General features: G+C 41.8%; 1 protein-coding gene across 6 annotated transcripts in view; it reads left to right on the plus strand.

Moving 5' to 3' along the window:
* The window catches only part of STK32B (serine/threonine kinase 32B), a 313,103-nt gene that overhangs the window by 95,760 nt on the left and 201,256 nt on the right, over nucleotides 1-16,087 (plus strand). For all 6 annotated transcript variants that reach the window (XM_039540819.1, XM_039540818.1, XM_039540817.1 and 3 more), the window contains one exon: nucleotides 5,727-5,878. In XM_039540819.1, coding sequence (XP_039396753.1) covers nucleotides 5,727-5,878 — 152 coding nt within the window. The remainder of the gene's footprint in view (nucleotides 1-5,726; nucleotides 5,879-16,087) is intronic.

Here is a 16,087-nt window from a genome sequence, read left to right on the forward strand (position 1 = left end):
AGGAAGTGGGTGGTGGTGGGGAAGTTTGGCTGCTGGTAGGTGCAGAGCACCCACTAATTTTTTCCCCGTGGGTGCTCCAGGGCTGGAGCAACCGCGGAGTTGGGGCCTATGTCTCCAAGAATTTGAAAGTATTTAAGCAATACAAACATTCCATGATTTCCAGAAAATATCTTAAGTATTTTAATGAAAATTCTCATTAATCTCAAAGAAAATTATATGTTGAAAAATGTGTAGAAACAAGTTGTTATAACAGTTGCTTTGACTTTTTTTAAAGACACATCTTTACACGTTACATGTGTATCCTATAAGAATAGAGGGTCTGATCCCATAGTGAGCACCTCCATATTGCTCAACCCCCTCATCTTCAGTGGGAGTAGAGAGAGTTTAGCACCTTTCAGGAGCAGGTGCTTGTTTAAAACGCTTTTTATAAATATTGTGTTTAAATTGATTTAAAAAGTTATCTTAATTTCAAATGTTAGAGCAGATTCGACATGCTGAGTGCATGATCCTACATTGGTATCTTAAGACTGGTTTCTGCCACCTTTAAACTGTAACACCTCACTTTTTGAGCAATCTTTCAGAAATCTCAATGGAGCCCATAATAAGCAGGCTCTTAATGTAACAGAACAGATGGTTTCTGAGGAAACCTTGCAATCCTGGCCAAGGATTGGAAGGAAAAAAAAGTAAGCCACATGTTCATGTAAGTGAATGACTTCTGGGCTTTGGGTGGTGAGTAAAAAATTCGATTACTGGTTGATTTACATAGTGCATCGGGAATTTGGGTTGGAGCATCTAGCATTCTATAAGCATTCACTTAATTTCAGACTGAGAATCAAGAATCTCTACTGAAGCACCTGCTTTTTGCACTCCTACAAAGCTTGGACAAGTTTGAACATTTTCCCTCTCACTTTCCCTCCCCCATCTTTTAATGTTCCCATACACATATAGGGAATTGGGGAGAATAACAACAACAATAGGGAAAAAAAGTAACAGCTTGTGGTGGTGCTGTATTGACATCTTGGCACTCAGCCTGTAATTATCCTGAGTTCTTTCACTAATAATTAGACTTCCACTGACTATATCAGGAAAAAAAACACACTTAAAACTTTTATTGTGCTCACCATTATACATCACTGATGGGTTTAGCCAAAACTTTATCATCCTTGTTTTCCTTGATAACTAGACCCCTTCTATCATCAAGAAAGACAGCTTCTGATTGCGTTTATTCACATCTGAAAATCTGACTTTATATTCTGTGTTAATAGAATATAATGCCTTAGGGATTGTCAGGGGGTTGATGTCTGAGCTTGGCAGCACCCCTAGTGGCTGCCCAGTGACAAGAGTCAGTGGGCAGCGGTAGGGGAACCCAGACCCTTCTTGCTCTACCAGGTTCCAGCCCAGGACCCTGTGAATAATAACTCAAATATGTGGCTTAGGGGCAGGCACCCTTACACCTGTTCCTTGGGATGCTTCCTACCCAACTTTGATTCCTACATCAGTGCCACTAGTCAGCTTCTGGATTCTCCCTGGAATTCTCTCTGACTGCATTCAGAGAGTCTTCCTCTATCAGCTGCAGCCCAGATTCCGTGGGGTGACGGGCCTGTGGCAGCTATGTGGAGCCTCATCCTCAACTGCTCCCCTGTTGTGTCCACCTAGACTGAGCTGAGCTGCTCCCTTTTTGAGCCCAGCCTCCAATGTGAGCATGCCCAGAAGATACAGCTGGGCAGGGCCTTCTGGGCCCAGAACTTTTCTTTAATCCTTAGTCTGCCGGTGTGGGGATCGTACACTCCATCACAGGACTAGATTAGGTCTCAAGGACACAGCCCATAGAAACTGGCAACCCGTTGCTGCACTGCCCCAAAGCTGCCCTGGAAAGGAAATGTGGCTCAGATCCTGTTGCTCATTTCCTCTCAGGGGATGGAGGAAGTAATTTGCTGATGGTCAATAACATCTCTGCTGGCTGTAGCATTGGGGGTGCTGCCAGGGTTTTAACCCATTCGCCAGCCCTCCTTCCTGATTCTCCACCCACCTGCTTTGGCATGAAGGTGTACGTGGTCATACAGCTCGCATTATCCCTTCAGATCTGGAACTAGGTCCCAGTTGCTCATGCATGGGTGGACTGTCTAGGCCAAAATCTAGCTTTTATATGACAACCCATTACAACTAAATGAGAGGGTTCAGCTGTTCTGACTCCTCTCCATTCTTCCTGAGTAATGACGGATTTGAAGCATGCATACTAATGTAAACACACTTTAAAATGCCTCACAATGTTTTTTGCTGTACCAATATTTTGTTTGACTTTCCAGCACCTATCTTCCAACCCTAGGCACTTCACCATTTTAAAAACAATATTTTTATAAAACACTTTAAAATCCTGTAGCCCATATATTGTACCCCACATATGTATAATAGCTCCAATGCAAAACAAATAGATCACATTCTCTTAACACCCCTCCTCTGCAGATGCCTAAGAGAAGTGATAGGTTTTGCAGAGTGACTGGAACTATGAAAACTCTGGGCAGTGATGATCATGGGAAAGAAACATATTCCAAAAGGCAAGTATTCTTCCCAGAGGATACCTTACCAGCAGCTGCCTTTTTCTGAAACTAATGATATGTAATTCCCATACCTCCACTGGTCACAGCTGTGATAGTACACCTCTACCCCGATATAACACAAATTCAGATATAACATGGTAAAGCAGTGCTCCGGGGGCATGGGGATGTGCACTCCGGCGGATCAAAGCAAGTTCGATATAATGCGGTTTCACCTATAACGCAGTAAGATTTTTTTTTTTAATTATTTTTTTTGGCTCCCGAGGACAGCGTTATATCTGGGTAGAGGTGTATCACACAGGGTGAGAGGTAGTCTTAAATAGAGATGTTTGGGAGTTTTTAGACAAAATGTTTTTCACTGGAAAATGCCAATGAATCAAAACAGAAACTATTCACAGGAAAGAGTTGGTTTCAATAAATTTCCCATTTCAAAAACATTTTGGAAAATTGTTTAGAAAATGGCGAAGCAGCATGGTTCAACATTTTTTAAATTAAAAAGTTCAGTTTGAAACAATGTTTTGTTTTGATATTTGGATGCTTTCCCAGTTTACCAATATTACCTCAGTCTCTTTCTGGTCTGAGCGTTAGCCCTCATCCAACCCCCAGTCTTGTATAAACAAGGGGCTGTTCATCCCACTGCATCAGTTGATATACAACCCAAACTCGATTGGAGAATAACTACTGTATTCTACAGCCATTTTAAAAAGAAACATATACTTAAACTAAATATCCAGAGCACTCTGCAAAAGAGCTTTATAGATTTAGTGCCACTACCTTTTCCTTCTTTGAACCTTTCCTCAAGACCCACATCTGTTGTAATGCCTAAAAGAAATCAATCAATTTATGATGTCTTGAAGGGCAGATGAAGTTAGCTGGAACTCACTCTTATCTTTAAATAATTGTAAATATATATAAATTGTGTATATTTGATTCTATTCCTCTTCCTGCCCTTACTTTTTGTATGTCATGATTTCTGAGGGCCAGATTCTGATCCCCTTACTCATGTTGTCTTGTACCTTTGCCCACAGATATTCCCCTTTAAGTCATTGAAGTGATACTATTCAATGTGAGTAAAATTGTCAAAATCTGTCCCTTAGATTGTCCTTCCCCCAAAAATCTTGCAGTGAATGAGACTGTTTGGTACATTGAACCTGCAGCCCAGAGGGAGGGAGTCCTAAAGTGACTTTAAGCCATCTTTGCACCTTTCAAAAGGTGGTCGGTGGTCAGCTTTGCAGTAATGACTCAACCTTGCCCCACCCTGCCCAGGAACGTGAGGTCCAAAGGGCATAAAGGTACAAAACCTGGGTGGAGCAAGTCCCTTTGTTCCATGCAGCAAGGTAGCCAGCACCCACCCTCCCTCCCCTAGCAGAGGCGAATGGCGGGCTAGGTTAGGACCTGCTGTGGGCATTACGGTAGTTGCTCTCCTTAAAAGGGGGCTGGGATGGAATTTTTCCAGCACCACCTGAATTGGCTTCGGTGGAGTGAGGTTTTTTCACTTCCCCACAGTGGGTGTGAGGGAGGACCTTTTCTGGTGAGAGGAAAAGGTGGTAGGCCACATGTCACAACTTATTTTGTAAGTGTGGGGTGGATGTCCAGTGCAGGTACTCCATAGGGAAGGGAGCCAGTGACCAGATAAATGGTCACTGGCTCCCTTCCCTGGTAAAGGACTTAAAAGGAGGTACTGGATAAAGGAACAGAATGTGGGAGGGGGTTGGGGACTCTGATTGGTACGGCAGGGAGGCAACACCCCCGTTCTCATAGCTCTCCTTAACTCTCTTATGAGGGTGGTGGATGGTAAGGTCCAAGCCATGGGTCAGCTGGGAGACCTGGATGGAACCGAAGTGGGGCTGGTGGAAGCCCCAAAGAATTGATTTGATAGTCCCAGACATCTATATAATAAAGTTGCGGCCTGATTAAAATCCATAACAAGTGTCTCCTGTCCTTCTTGCGGTGTACCCAGGCAATTGGCTAGAGCATGGGTGAAGTTCTCATGTCATGTTTTATGCATTTGTACAGTGCTTAGTAGAATGGGACTTGGATTCTGATTGGAGCCTGTGCATGCTACTGTAATACAAATACTAAATAGGAATAACATGGTAAGTTCTAGCAAAAAGTAGGTTAGAACACCTTCAAGGGGGTGACTTTAAAAAACCCTGCAGGAACAAGAGCATTGAATGGGAAAGCTTCTCAGTCTATCCTTAACCCACATTGTTTTGCTGCAGTATGTAGCATTTGTTGTGAATGTGAGCTCGCTCACTGCTTCCAGGCCCAGATACATTTTAACCCCAGGTTCCAATGTTACCACAAATGGAGTTGCGGAGTGATGGTTCTTAGAAATGCCAGCTATTTAAGAATATGGCTGTCAGTCCAGTTTTTTGTCAGATCAGAGTTAAGCTAGTCTTTGCTTACACCTCCAGCCACGTTCCCAGCTCCACGCCTAGCCTTGTCCACAGCCTTGGTGGGGGCCGCTTCCACCTGGGGCTGAGGCTGGGGGCAGGGTGGGGCCAGGAGTGATGAAACTGCATCTGATTGTGGGCCTGGTGGTTGGCCCCCACTGTGGCCCGGTTGCGACTCCACTCTTGCCTTGGCTCCGGCCACTGCTTGGACTCTGGTCCTTCTCCCATCCCCATCCCTGTGGCCCCAGCTTTGGCCCTCTTACCCATGTCCACATTGCGCCCCACTCCCCCAGCCACATCCCACTCATGACTCAGAGGGAGTGGCAGGGCATGGACAGGGATAAGGGGAGGGCGTGGCCTTCAATAGTTTGGGGACTGCTGCTTTAAACTAAAGGAGGCAGTGTTGCCTAGTGGATAGAGCACTGGACTGGAACTCAAGAACAGACTGGGTTCTGTTCCTGGCTCTGCCATTAGCCTGCTGGACGACCTAGGGCAAGTCACATCACCGCTATGTGCCTCAGTTCCCCTATCTGTAAAATGGACATAATGATATCTCCTTTGTAAAGTACTTTGAAATCTAGTAATGAAAAGTGCTATATAAAAGCTAAGTTGAGGTCTCACTCAGGATCCTACTGGTTACCAGCATTTATTCCTTCTTAGAGTAATCATCATCATTATTGAAGAAGGATATTTTTTAAAGTCACGTGTTATTTTTCTGTGATTCCAAAAGGGTAGCAGCTGTGAAACTTCTGTTTTTAATTTTGCTGTCTATTAGGTGTGCATTGTGCAGAAGAGAGACACCAAGAAAATGTATGCCATGAAATACATGAATAAACAAAAGTGTATTGAGAGAGATGAAGTCCGGAATGTCTTTCGGGAGCTACAGATCATGCAGGGCCTTGAGCATCCCTTCCTAGTCAATCTGTGGTAAGCAAACCTTTAAAATTTTATCAGGCTCCTATTGTCTCCTTATTGCTGGGAGTTGAAATCTTGACAGGATTCTTGGAGACTATTTTTTTTAAGCTCATTTAATTTTTTCTGTAGTTTTTCCACCATAAATATTTTAAAGGTGCCTTTTCATGTTGGAATGGTTAAACATAACAATTTGCCTTTTTTACTTTCTGGTATGTTTTCTTTCTAAATTGCTACAGTAACTGTTTTAAAAAAACTTGGTCTCCCATGGTTTATCATTTTCTTTGACATTCATTTTGCTAGGAGTTTGATTACAAGATTTTGGTATAGTGAAACCATATTGTGAACACTTATAAGGATAAAATAGCTCCTTGCTCAAAGCATGTCTGTTGATGCAGATGAAACTAAAGGAAGGAAAAGATTTCTGTCTAAGTAGAGTTAACTAGGCAGCCCATGAGACTAAAATTCTGGATCAGATGCAGTTTATAAATCACACACACACACACACACACACACACACACACACACACACACACGTCAATGGGCCATCCCTTCGCTATCTCATCTTGCCAATGCCAACTACAGTATCTCCAGAAGCTTCTCTCCTTTTTAATGTCTTTAAGGACCATTTTATACTCGGTGAAATGGCTGTTTTCTCCTCTGGTACATTGTACAACTGCAGCAAATTACTCAGTTATTCTGGATGTTTACTTCATAAGAGTGAGAATAATGGATGTTGTGGGCAGCCATTGTTATAATAAAGATAGTGATATGACATTTGAATGTATCTGGGAGTTGCAGTACTCTGGAAATAAGGCGAATATCATTCAACAGGTGGCGGGTGGAAAGTTCAAAAGGAGGTGGCTTGACTCCAGTAATGATTCAAATATTTTCATAGATGTGGCAGTAGGGAAAGTATTTTGCTGTTTGACTTGTCCTAACTTCATAGGTAACAGAATTTCTGTCATTCCCCAAAGTACTCTTCTGTTTTGGAAACAGAACTAATGGCTGGGAATAGCATTCAAACATCTATCCATCCCCAGCTACTTTCATGATCTCCATCATTATGGTATGTGAGTGCCCCAGCCTCGCATGGTGGATCAGAGAATTTTTTGGCAAAGGGACAATGAGTAGATCAGATATACCTCTGGCAACTTCATAAACTGTATTGCTTATGTCTCAGGACGCTGGCAATGGGATGCAAGTTTTTCACCTCTGATCTGAAAATAACCTGAATTAGACGCTGTAAGGATCAAAAGTCATTGTCTTTTCGTAGCTCTTCACTTAGCACGTAGGTTCCTGCTCTCTGCAGGTGTCCATGGGGCAAACAGGCCGTTGTTCATGCTTCGGAGTATTGCTAGTGTTGCTTTTCTTGGAGCTCTGGCGTTAACTGCACTAGCGGAGAGTGCAGCATGTTGATTCAGCAGACCGCAATGTTAGTCATAAAGAGAGACCGCAGGCTTGGTTCAGTGGCAAAGGTGCTCAGCCAGGTTAATTGTTGACAAAGCACAGTAACAGTGTCCCAGAGGAGCTACAGGTACACTAACATGTACGCCCATGACAAGGTACCAGTTCAATCAGCACCCCTGGATGCTGTCCCCTAGACTAGTACAAATATGTCTCTCCTATGACTGTTCCTTTTTATACATTGATACAAACAAGTTATGAATTACACTCCAGGTGTTGTTAGTTACCACCCATATCCTTATACCTGGTAGTTTGAATGTAACATCCTCATCCATTATCCTGCCATCCCTTCTTTACTGTTATGAGAGATCAGTGTATTCTTGTACCATCTCTTAAGAATGTGTTTACATAGTTACTTGAGAACTCTGTCTTTCTGTACCGTCCTGTCAGGTCAGGAATGCACTTGGTTAGCTGACATCCAATATTCCTATTTTAACAAGCTCTACCCTAATTCATAGCCTCGGTTCATACCGTTTAGCCATGCCTAGGGCTCCAGCAAGGCCTACGCAGGCTTGTTACAGTTCTTGGCTGTCTTGGCAGAGAGGCCAAAGACTAGCTGACTGTATGGACAACTAACCTACCCTCTCTTGGCTCTCATTTTGCTCATTCAGTATCTGCATGGGTAAATAATGGAGCGAGATCTGATCCACTTGTCAATTTGGCACCTTTCATGAGGGCTAAGGGCCAGTGTTTCTTCTGGTATATATGGCACAATAGAGCTGTGCCCATTTATACTAGCAGAAAGTTTGGCCAAAGTTCACTTTTAAGAAAGACCCAACCATATATAAAAATCCCAGTGATCCCTGTTTAGGACAGAACCTTCTCTTAATTGTACTATTAGACTGTATAAGCTACAAGAAACTGTAGCAATATTAATAATGGATCAGTCCCAAAGATCAAACATCTATTGTGAAACAAATTGTATGCCAGGTTTTGATCTCATAACAGTGAGACTGATTTATCACAGAATTTTAATGCCTGACAAATTCCTCTTCTCATTATTGTTCTTTTTCGTGACACAGATTAAAACTGGGAACAGGCAATACCACAAAGTGTGTTCATTTTCCTGACAGGTTTTTATGATAAATAATTAATCTGTTCTTATGACACTCCTGGGATTATAATCTCATGATCTGAGGATTCGCATGATATATATCCTGTGTACATGTTGTCCTAACTGTGCTAGAGAAGTTTAATATTATAAAATACAGGAAAATTTCAGGGTCAAAGGAAGACCAAAAAAGACCAGCAAAAATCCAAAAAGACCTGCACGAGAACAATGTTTAACAACAATCTAAAATCGGCTAATAGAATATAAAAATCCATCTAAGGTGCCTATATGGTCCCCATTACTGCAGTGCCTGAGCATCTCATAACTGTTGATGTATTTATCCTCACAACTCTTCTGTGAAGTACGGAAGTGTTATCCCCATTTTACAGATGGGAAAGTGAGCTACATTGAGGCTAAGTGATTCACCCAGGGCCTCAAAGAAAATCTGTAGCAGAGCAGGAACTTGCAACCCAATCTCCCAAGTACTAGGCTAGTGCCCTAAGGACTGGACCATCATTCACTGGACAAAGTTTAGTTGGCCTTTACATAGACGGCATGCTTCCAGAATCCTAAATGTATTTTGCACGCCTTCTACTGGATCTCTCAAATTTCAACAATTGCAGGCTTTTGTAGTTTGTTCCATATTACAAACATTGTTTGTGTAATACAGTTCTGTCTGAAGTTCATAAGATATCCCACTCCTTAACTTCAGATCCTGACCTTTTTGTTTGTTGTATTGTGAGGGCACCAATAAAAAATAACATCTGTATGTCTGTCATGAGAATGTTATTTTTTGTTCCAGACTAGTGTATACACAGATACAGTCCTCTATTACATTATGGTTATTTAATAAAAATGTAACAAATTATTAAATAAAACACTGAAAATATGAAAGGAATGTTTCTGCTAAATGTATTTTCTGTGATCTAAGTATTAATATGTCTTAAAATAATGGAATTTTCATTGATCACCTGTGAAATGAGGAATCTGTTCAATACATTATCACTTGCAGTTTGATGCAGTACTGATCTACATGAAATAAGTTTCCATTTTAATTACAACTCATATGGCTGATTAGCAGGGTTCCCTCTGGTGGGTAAATGTTTCACCATACTAATGGTGGAAAGTAGCTGACAAAAACTAGCATTTCTTTTTTTTTGGTACTGGCAATTTTTAGTTCTTTTGAGCTGAAATTGTTTGTTAATTTTGTTTTTTCACATCGTCGTGTATGTGCTTAGAGGCTGCAATAAGTACATTTTACAAATTAGCATATGAATTGTAAAGGGTTAATCATCTTAGTACCAGGGACAGCTCTAGCTTTTTTGCCACCCCAAGCACGGCAGGCAGGCTGCCTTCGGCGGCTTGCCTGCGGGAGGTCCCAGGTCCCGCGGCTTGCCTGTGGGAAGTCAGCCGGTCCCGCGGCTTCGGCGTACCCACCGCCGAATTGCCACTGAATCCGTGGGACCTGTGGACCTCCCGCAGGCAAGCTGCTGAAGGCAGCCTGATTGCTGCCCTCGCAGGGACGGGCAGGGAGCCCCCCGCGGCTTGGCGCCCCCTGCAGCTTGCCACCACAGAAACGCTCTTGGAGTGCTGGTGCCTGGAGCCGCGGCTGCTTAGTGCATATGTAACACGGACAGACCCCTGGTCGTCGGCAGGCAGGATTGAACCTGGGACCTCTAGAGGTAAATGTATGAGCCTCTACTGCATGAACTAAAAGCCAAATGGCACTTAGCTAAGGCTGTAGCAGACTCATTAATTTCTAAGTGGACTTGGTGCCGCTGGAGGGGACAGAGCACCACACCCAGGAGGTATGTGGGTTACATATGCACATGGACTGAGCTGGAATTCATGTGAGCTGTTGTGTTCTTTCTGGGGAGGCACATTTGGGAATAGTCTGTCTGACCTCATGCCCCGTTGTCATAGTATCTGAGCTTCTAAAGGTGACGTTGTTGAAACTAATGTGATATCTTGAAAGTGTGTTTAATTACTATGGCTTGAAATAGGTTTTGCTCTGGGCTTCCCAAAACTGAAGAGCAGTGAAGGCTGTTAACTAGCTTTGCAGATTGGCTAAATTGAAAGGGTAAAGTTAAAATTGTGTGGAGAATGAAAGTGCCTTTTTGCAAAGGATTTTGAAATCTCAAAATCAGGTTTTGTTCCAAATCAGAACAAAGCCCGAACATCTTCAAAATTCTCCACCAAGGACAATTCTGTACATTTTTTGTTTTGCAGTGATCGGTATGTTTTGCTTTGTGTTGATTTTAGACTTATTTTTTATTATATGTAACAAAACAAAATACAGTAAAAAAAAATTGAAAATGAGAAGTCATTTCCAAATAAAAAAATCAATGTTTCATTGGAACTTCCCCTCCAGTTTTCTTCCAAATAGAAATTCAAGTGACATCAACCCAATTTCGCAAAATATTTTGGTCTTGGTGGAACTGAATATTCTGACAGAATATGGTTCTGCCACTATTTCTCCAACCAACTCTATATGAAATCCTAATAGGAGTTTTACCATTTTTTATTTCAGTGGGGCCAGGATTTTACCCACAATGCCTATACTCAGTCAGCATGGACCCTTTAAAGCTGGCTGGTTTGCAAGGTTAAGCAGTGTTCTGTTTGCTATTCTCTAGTTATCTGGTGAACAAGCACTTTGGAAAGTGACACAGTCAAAACCAGAAAACATAAAATGACCATATGTTCCACTTTTCATATGATGTCCTGGTGTCCCAGGAACTTCCTTAAGGGGCCTGAAATGATTTTGTTTTTCATCACATCAAAGTGGTTTTGTGGGGAGTGGTAGTAAAGGGTTAAAAACAACAATGTTTGTTCAAGACATTTCTACACTGATTGGGATTTGCTCTGTGTTTACCAGGAACAATCAGTCCAGTGGAACAAGTCGTCGGTGTGATGAACAGTGTTTGTTTGGAGTAAAGACAGAAGTCAAATGCATGTAGATACCAGCAAAAGTGTTCTGTTGCTCATCGTAAATGTTGATGACCAGAGCCAGTCAGGAATTTTCCATCAAAATGCAGTTTCCATAAAATTAAAATTTTCTGCAAAATTATTGGGTTTTCCATCAGAAAAATCAAAATGAAGTACCGGTAGTTAGTTTGTTTTGGGTCAGGTTGAACCAAATCAAAATGTTTCATTTTGGGTCAGTCTTACATTAACCTGTGTTTGCCTGAGCTGCTATGGTGTCTCATGTCCCTCTCTCCTCTATGGACTGGTCCTCGTGTCTGGACTACAACTACTATAATACCCTCCCTTCTCCTCTCTGGTTAAGATGCCACAGTGCATCATGGGAGTCATGTGACATGGTACATCATGGGAGTTGTAATCCATCTGGGGACTTCTTCCAATACAGGAAATGAGGCATAAGGAACCCAAGCTAAAACTCCCATGAGGCACCACAGGGGACACACATTAATGTAGAACAAAACCAACATGAGTAATTTTCAATTCAGGAATGTCACAACATTTTGTTTTCATTGAAAATGTCAAAACAACACTCTGGCATTTCCAAATTAAAATGTTTTAGAATTTCTGTTCTGTGGGGGGAAAAAAAATCAGTATTTCAACTTTTTTTTGCTCAATTCAGGATAAAAACTAATTTCAAAATATCAGCATTTCCCACAGGATGGAAATTCTGGTTTCTAAACAGCTCTATTAATAAACATGTGTTCAGTGAATAATGATAAACTCAAAATACACCCAAAATTGGAGTGAATAATAAAAATAAACCTTAAAGGTGAAGGACAAGGGCACAGAATCATTTTTTAAAAAAACTCAAGGCCAAATTATGTTGCTTTCAAACCTGTCCTCCAGGCCTTCAAAATATGAGTATATTCACAGACTGTCTCATAACCCGGAGATTTCAGCGGATTAAATTTAAACACATATCAACAAAAATCCTGCAAGTATAGTAATTCAAAATGTGGAATCCTAAATGTGAAATTAAAAGTCTATTTTGGGGACTCTCCAGACAAGACAACTTAATTATAGGCTCTCTGGAGCCTCCCTAGACAGAATAGGTACTTCCAAATATTAACAATTGTAGCCCTCGAAGTAGTAATATAGTTAAATACATAATGACAAATCTCCTTACACTTTCTTTAAAAAAAAAATCTTTCTTTGTGCAAGTAAATTATCAAAGGAAAAAAGGTTAGTCAGTAGCTCAACTCAAGATTTCATGTTTCTTTCCCCCTCTGTAACACAACTACTGGAAAACAGTCAGGTTTTGAATCAGAAATCCTCAAGAAAGTGATGAGAGGTGACTATGCAGTTTGTCTGTAAACGGTTTTAAGATATTAGGTCAAAATCTATGGTGGGGCTAAGTCCACTGAGGTCAGTAACTTCACTGAAGTCAATTGATAAGCCCAGCAGAGAATTTGGCTCATTGCCTGCAAAATATACAGAATAGCTGATATTAAACAAGGTAGAGCCTCTCCTTCAGAAGATCCAGATAATTTTTTTTTGAGATTCATGCGTCTTGTCTCATTTTTATTAAATTTAACTCCACAAGCAGAACTTGTAAATCGTTTTATCTGAAATATGAACAGCCTTTCATAATATCTGGTGTAGAGAGAGGTCATTCCCCCTCGAATAAAACTCAGTTCTTCAAAAAGGGTTTGGTGGTTTGATTTATAGCCTACACTTAGGAAATAAAACTGAATAAATGTGTGTAAAGATACGTGAGCCTTATAACCAGCTTTATCGGTTTTACAGGCATTTTTGGTAATAGAGATTTCTTTTTAAAATGAAAAGCAGCCCAGCTTTGTTTCAGCTCTTCTCTGAGATGAATGAGCTGTAGAAATGCTGATTCTTAACACAATCCTATGCTAAGACTACAGCACGCAACTCTAGACTTCAACATTTTACTTTATACTGGTCAGTAATATTTTAGTCATCTTATTCCTTCCCATGCCCACCCAGGGGTCCTCAAGGGTGGGCAACAGAGTCTGACCTAAAGAGGCCCACAAACCATTTTTCTTCCAGTTGACATTAGGACTGAGCCGAGACCCCAAGTTTAAATCCATGATATACCAATACGTTGCACTGCCCCCTTGGCACAACTTCTGAGTCTGCAAAGATTGGCTAGCTCCTCCGGGAAAAGCATAAAGACCCGTTGCTGGCAGTAGATCCTCCCTGCCCAACAACTCAGGAGTTAAAAATGGTTTAACTGCTGACATAGAAGGGAGAGACATATTTTCAGCACCATTCCTGACAGTCTAACTGAGGCCTGTCGGGACAATGTGGCAACTGTGTTTTTTGTAACTTTGCTTAAAATCATATCCTGTCAAAATTGTCAATTAAAGTGTTTTCAATGCCAGTTGAGGGGAATATTAATACTGTGAATTATGTTTATTCAGATACTGCTTGAGGACCAACCCAGAATGGGGGCCCATTATGTTAAGCAGTGTAATAGAAGGTTCTTGCCCCAATCTAAATAGACAAGACACAGAGTGTGGGAAGAGGTAGAACACACAAGCAGAGTGAACAAAGTGATGGCATCAGACATGTTAGTTCCATGTTGATGATTTTGGCTGTATTGACTTAGAAGGGGATCTGCTAAATGGAAAGAAAAGCTCCCCTGCATAGTACTGGGCCCAGGGCAGTACTCTAGCGAGGGGTGTTCCTGGCTGGGCCCCATTTTACCCCTCCCCTCAAGGGCAGCAGTCCCTGCTTTGGCAGCTTCTGCTGTGGCTGGCTCCTCTGCAGTTTTGGGAATCTATCATTGTCAATATACAGGCCATTTTCCTAGTCTACTCTGAGCTATATGGTTAATACACTTACACCACATAAAACGGGGTTGGCTGCATTGTCAGAGGAGCGATATAGTTTGATATATTTTCCTTCCAGTGCAGCACTGTCTGGGATATATGTGCGTCTATTTCACAAGAGACTCTTACAGGAGTCTCGCTGGTTTTAGATTACTGCTGTAGGCTACTAGCCCAGATTAAAGCAGCTTCAAATTCAATTACAATTGGAAATAGCAAGTTATAAAGGATATTAACTATGGCCAAAATATGGATGCCAGTTTCCCAGGTTCTTGCTAACATCTTGTCTGCTGCGTTTGTAATAACCAAGGTTATGCTATTGAATAAGTCAACTGTAAATTGTCTGTTTTAGCTCAAACATGAAGTGCTCCCATCAGGGAAAAAAACAGGAGTGGTATGTCTTTCTCTTTTGAGGGTTTTCCACTGGCTCCGAGGTGGGATGCCTCAATACTGGTGTCTGCAGAGCAGTTGCAACACTAAACCGGCACCAAAAGTGTGGGTTTTTTTTTGGACAGTGAACAGTGTTTTCAGCAATATTTATTTATCTCTATCATCAGCCCGGGTTTTGAGCTGTCCCTGCATGGCTGCAGAGGCGTAAACAAGAAATTCTCCCCTCTTTTTCACGGACACATAGGGGCTCCTCACAATAGCTGTCCTGCTGCTCTCTCTGTCCTCAGGAGCAACGCTCCAAAAACCAGCTGGTAAGGAGGAATAATCTACTCTGTCCTAACGGATAGACTAGACTCTGCACTCCACATACACAGGGAGCAGCACTCTGGAAGGCACGGTCTCTCTGTGGGTTGTTCTCGGACTGCTCTCTGTTGCCCCTTTTTAATTAAAGACACAATCTAGCCCAAAGATTTGTAGTGAATTAGTTCTAGAAGCATGCTGGAAACAATTTGAGACTAGGATACTCTGGTGGTTAGTTCAGTTGTATTCATTTAGATGGAATAAAGGGGCTCACAGAATTAAAGGTGTTCACCCAATTTTAAACAAGGTTTGGCATACAGAGAGCTTAACCAGCTGAGTACCATTGCAAACATGTCATTTTAACCTTTTATTCAAGATACAGAAAAGGAGGAAAAACAAGGAAAGCATTTGAAATGTGAAACATTATGTAAGGCTTTCATTTTAACAACACCTTTTGGTTCCTTTCCCTTCAGTTGGAGAGAGTTTTTAAAAGGAAAAAAACCACACCTTGTCTGACAGTCTTTTAGATGGTAGCTAAGATAGTAATAACTATCCTTTTTGCGGGGGGGGAAGGGAAAGAGAAAGTTAACTATGATGAGCTGGAGCTGTTGCTGTTGCCGCTGCTGTTAAAGTCTGATCCCATTTCCTAAGAAGAAAAGACAAAACAAAACAAACACACACCAGGGAAGATAAAATAATAGCAAAGACAGAAGATAAGGCTTGTGTTTCTGGTGTTGACTTTCACTTGCAGCCTCACTGCAGGAAGGCACGGCACACAGGTTTACTAATTCACTCTGAGACTTGGCAAATTTGTACCATCATTAGGTAATTTAGAGTATTACATTTAGCTGCCTTTTTCTGGTCACAGGCTTACAGCCATGTTGCAAAATATGCCATTTTGTCTGACTAAGCCAGACCCTTATTATATGGAAGGAAATAGGAGAGAGATAGAAAAGAGGAAAAAATAGGAGAAGGAAAGAATGTGTGGGGTGGGAGGTAGGCAGAACTCTCACATCCCAGGTAGTGGTTGGTTCTGGCTGAATTCCAGCAGAGGTGGCAGTGGTATCTGGGTCCCTCTCTCTGGCCTGGTCTGGTCAGGACATCTCTCAGGATCAGAATAACTGAGTCCCCTAAGGCTGGGGCACCAGGAGATGGTGGGAGTGTCAGCCATGACAGTGAATCTTGCTCCAATAGCTAATTTTTCTCCCAGAGTTTCTTTAAGGACACCAAAAGGGC

The sequence above is a fragment of the Mauremys reevesii genome, linkage group 5 (genome assembly GCF_016161935.1).
Source record: "Mauremys reevesii isolate NIE-2019 linkage group 5, ASM1616193v1, whole genome shotgun sequence".
In the NCBI taxonomy this organism is placed as follows: domain Eukaryota; kingdom Metazoa; phylum Chordata; order Testudines; family Geoemydidae; genus Mauremys; species Mauremys reevesii.